This window comes from Oryzias melastigma, linkage group LG18, assembly GCF_002922805.2.
Source record: "Oryzias melastigma strain HK-1 linkage group LG18, ASM292280v2, whole genome shotgun sequence".
In the NCBI taxonomy this organism is placed as follows: Eukaryota; Metazoa; Chordata; class Actinopteri; order Beloniformes; family Adrianichthyidae; genus Oryzias; species Oryzias melastigma.
The window spans coordinates 4,560,554-4,565,219 of NC_050529.1; the positions used below are offsets into that span (position 1 = coordinate 4,560,554).

The following is a 4,666-nucleotide window of genomic DNA, read 5'->3' on the forward strand; positions in this document are numbered from 1 at the left end:
ACTTCTCGTCCTGCTGCAGCAAATCAAATCCCAACAAAGTGTGTGGACATTGTGATGGAGATAAGAGGATTTAACGATGCACAGAAAGCAGAATACTTCAGGAAGAGACTGAGTCCAGACTTGAGTCTTGCTGAAAGAGTCATCTCACACATTCAGTCCTCACAGACTCTTGACATGATGTGCCAGATCCCCATCTTCTGCTGGATTTCTGTCATATTGTTTCAAGATGTTTTTAGAGAAGATGAAGAAGCAGAAACCCCTAAAACTCTGACTGAGATGATGGCCCAGTTCCTGTTTGTCCAGACGAAACGCCAAAGCAGAAAATATGAGATGAGTGAGACAAGCAAAGAGAAACTTCTGAAAACTCACAGAGATTTCCTCCTGAAACTTGGAAAACTTGCATTTGTTCAGCTGCAGGAGAACAAACTCATCTTCTACGAGGAAGACTTGAAAGAATGTGGGATTGACGTAGAAGAAGCATCAGTCTACTCTGGATTTTGCAACACAGTTCTTCGAAATGAAGAAATCTTCTTCCAGAAAAAGATCTTCTTCTTTGTGCATCTTACCATCCAGGAGTTCTTTGCAGCTCTTTTTGTCTATGAATGTCTTTCTAACAACACCACTGGAAATCTTGGCAGTTTTCTTGATCTGAAGGAAGAACATTCTTTACTCGACCTTCTAAAAAAGACAGTGGACAAAGTGTTGGAGAAGAAGTATGGTCACCTGGACTTTTTCCTGAGATTCCTCCTTGGCCTGATGGTGGAATCCAACAAGAGAGTCCTCAATGGTTTGCTGACCCCAGTGGATCCAAAGCAAGAAACAGACAAGAAAATCTTAACATACCTCAAATCTATCCGAAGAAAGACCCTGTCTCCAGATAGTTGCATCAACATTTTCCAGACCATGGTGGAGATGAGAGACCACAAAGTCAAAGATGAGATTGAGGACTATCTGAAACTGTCAGATCATTCAGAAACAGAACTGACTCCTCTTCACTGCTCTGCTCTGGCCTTCATGCTGATGGTCTCCAAGAATGAATTAGAAGAACTGAATCTGAAGAGTTACAACACATCAGAAGAAGGCAGAAGGAGGCTGATACCAGCTGTGAGGAGCAGCAGGAGAGCTGTGTAAGTTTATATCTTTGATACTAGACCTTTACGCAACTGAGCTGTATTTGTCTCTCCTCTTCGTCGCTTAAAACCAGAGTGTGTTCTGGGTTTTAAGCCAACTTTAATGGTCTAGACATTCAAATCTGCCCATCCACTTAGCTGTTGCCAATGTACCCTTTCATCCCTGGGTCTGTAGTCTTGGTTAACTAGGACTTGTTTTTAAAGTTTAAATTAATTCATTTCTTTCTTTATATGTTACAGTTTAAATTCAACCATTGATAACTGATCAATTCCCCTGATCGTTGTAGGCTTGCTGAATGCAAAGTGACCACAGAATGGATTGAGCACCTGACCTGTGCTCTAAAGTTCTCTGGCTCACCTCTAAGAGATCTGGACCTGAGCAACAACAATCTGACAGATTCAGGAGTGAAGCTGTTGTGTGACGGATTGGAGAATCCCAACTGCAGACTGAAGATACTGAGGTACTGACCCAAAGTTTAGACAATAGAAAAGAGTGAATACTCTACGGTCATACTAGAAACAGAAAAGTTTTGCAAGCAAAGAGCTACAAAGAATTACTTACGCTTGCAAATGATGAAACATAATTCCTAAATAAAAAGGAAACTAATTGGAGCTCTCTATCATAGTACAGTTGGAACACTGTTACCATGGATCCAATTTAAAAGCAGAAATCCTCTGGTAGAGACGTTGTTTTACCTTATTTTTTAGGATCTTAATCATTAGCTTTTTTGCATAGGTACCTGTATGTTGTAGAATTTCTTGGTATGGGTTAGATTGGAATATTTGTATTTTAGACCACTGGAGTTACATGTATTTAGTACAAATGTCTACTTCTTAAAAAGCTATTAAGGATCATTTTTATTATCTCTGTGCTTTTTTTAATCACTCAGTTGGGTAGGCCAATCCATGCATCATGTTTCAAACTACGTTACAATACTGTTCCTTTTCATCCAACCAAATGTTACTGTTGTTTCCTCAGGTTGTCCGGTTGTCTCGTCACTGAGGTGGGCTGTCTATATCTGGTTTCTGCTCTGAAGTTGAACCCGTCTCATCTGATGGAGCTGGACCTGAGCTACAACCATCCAGGAGAGCTTGGAGCAAAGCAGCTGTGTGAGCTAAAGGATGATCCAAAGTTTGAGCTGAGGAAACTAAAGTAATTTCACAACGGGACAACAAAATAAAAGCATTAAATGGATTTCAGGACCTAAAATGTTTGTTGTACACTCTCTGCAGTCTTGACCATGGTGGAACTCAAAGGATGAAACCTGGCTTTAAAAAATGTAAGTTCTTCCAGAGAAATGTGTGGAACCACAAATCAGTATCAGGGGCACCTTTAAGAACCCTAAGTGATCTCTGTTGATGAGTCAAACTGCTTGTGTCTCCAGATGCCTGCACACTTACCTTGGACCCGAAGACAACTCCCAAGACTCTGCACCTCTCTGAAGAAAACAGACGAGTGTCTTGGGACAAAAATGACAAAAAGACATCTCCTCGTCATAACGAAGGACCCGATTACCAACAAGTGTTGTGTGAGCAGGGGCTGACAGGGCGCTGTTACTGGGAGGTGGAGGCTGTTGGCTCTTTTAGCATTGGGGTCATAAGGAGGGCAGCCAGTGTGAGACGGGAAAGTGAAGACAGGATGGGCACCAATGAAATGTCTTATTGTTTGGTCAGTGCAGATGATGGTTTTTATACTTTACATGACAACAACAGAGTGAATCTACCTGCTTTTGGACGGCGCACCAACCATGTCGGGATCTATCTAGATCAGCCAGCAGGCTCTCTGTCTTTCTACAGAGTTTCCTCTGAGAATCTCATTCATCTCCATACCTACCAAATAACTCCCAATGACCCTCTCAGTGCTGCTGTTGGGCTCAATCTTCAGGCCTCTGTGCTCTTCTGTCTTTAAATGAAGCTGATCAATAACAGATTGAACCGGTTTATGCAGGATATCTCAAACAGAGAATCATGACATGTCCTGCTCTATCTTAGTGGACTGAAACTTTTGGTGACATATTATGAACCTAACTCTGAAGGCAATTTCCCTAATGGTTTTGAGGTGCAGGTTTAGCATGACTCTTGTGTGTTTTCTGTGCTGTGTTTTCCCAGGACTCTTTCAAGATGTCCTTGATTCTTTGATTTCAACAAAATGCTTTCATTTCTTAATGGGGTAATAATGTCTTCTGGTACTATTTGTGCAGTTTATCTTTAGATGTGTTTTTCATTTTTTCTTTCTGAATTATTTTATTCATGCATTTACTGTTTGACTTTGGCTTGGTGTAGACAGTAGTTGTGTGTGGTCTTTCTCTGATTTTGCAGCTTGTCTGTTTTTATCTTCAAAGGACGCTATGATCATGAGACCAGGATAACAGCTAAAATAGGCCGCTGTTTAATGGTTCAATTTCTGTGTTTTACATTAGTTAGTGCATTTTAGATGCATTTGAAAATAATAAATCATTTTGCTCAAGTTTACAAGATTGGCCCCTAAAATGTATGGTGCTACCTTTTTTACGAGTGTGTGCTGTAATAATAATTTTCACATTTGCCGTTGCAGTTAAAGATGGTTCGTTGTTCAGGTGGAGTTTTCTAAAAGAACAGTCATAACAAAAACATTTGTTCTACAGTCAAAGTTTTTCATTCTTCATATCCAGCTGAGTTAATCCGTTGGAATTTTCAGTTTTAAGACTAAGGTTGTGTCCGAATTCCCCCCCGCCTCCCACCCCCATCACTATATAGTGCGTTCGCCATTTTCTAGTGCTGTTTGAATCTACTAATTTCAAAATTGAATGCAATTGAAATTTTCCAGAAGTCTTTGCAAAAAAGTAGCGTGCATCGATGCTCACTAAATTAGCAAATATCGACCAAAATAGATTGAACAAAAAAACTTGTTTCAATGTAATTTTTGAAGAAACCATCCACATTTTCACCATCAGAGAACAGTGGAGTCATAAATAAACGTTGTGAAATGTTCGTATTTATTTTTCACTTGTTTACATTTAAGTAATGACTTTATGTTGTAGGGTGACCTTCTTAAAGTTAAAAAACCGCTGTTGTTATGGATATTAAACCGCTGGAAGCACCGCGCTAATGCTAGCGGACTGGCGATGTTGATGACGTCATTGAATGGAAGTCACGTCCGAAATATTAGACACTATTTTTTCATCACCCTCCGTTTGGAGCAAGCAAGGCGGGATCAACAAAAGGGGAGGGCTAAGGTAGGGCTGGGCGATATGACGATAAAAAACCGTGTACGATATCCAAAGCTGACGATAGGTCATTTTTAAGATATCGTTATATCGCGATATTCTACGAAAAGCTGCAAGAGCGAGAAGGCAAAAGCTTGTTGACAGCTGTGACTTTAAATCCGAGCTGCTGCTGCTCCCCCTCCTCCTCCTCCTCCTCCCCGATGTGTTTTTCCTGTTTGGAAGTCACGTGACATACGACGGACCAGAGTCGCGTGCGCCGTCATTATGGATGGAGTCCTCCCGAGTAATGAATGACGGAGGTCCGAAAAAGTAACAAAAGGAGACGCAGTG

General features: G+C 40.8%; 2 protein-coding genes across 2 annotated transcripts in view; one reads left to right on the top strand and one right to left on the bottom strand.

The window, feature by feature from the left end:
• Positions 1-4,068, top strand: part of LOC112156010 (NACHT, LRR and PYD domains-containing protein 14) — a 71,512-nt gene extending 67,444 nt beyond the window's left edge. The window contains exons 22-25 of the mRNA XM_036216763.1: positions 1,418-1,591; positions 2,110-2,283; positions 2,364-2,410; positions 2,516-4,068. Coding sequence (XP_036072656.1) covers positions 1,418-1,591; positions 2,110-2,283; positions 2,364-2,410; positions 2,516-3,039 — 919 coding nt within the window. The 3' untranslated portion in view covers positions 3,040-4,068. The remainder of the gene's footprint in view (positions 1-1,417; positions 1,592-2,109; positions 2,284-2,363; positions 2,411-2,515) is intronic.
• The window catches only part of LOC112138454 (uromodulin), a 368,601-nt gene that overhangs the window by 159,409 nt on the left and 204,526 nt on the right, over positions 1-4,666 (bottom strand). The window lies entirely within an intron of this gene.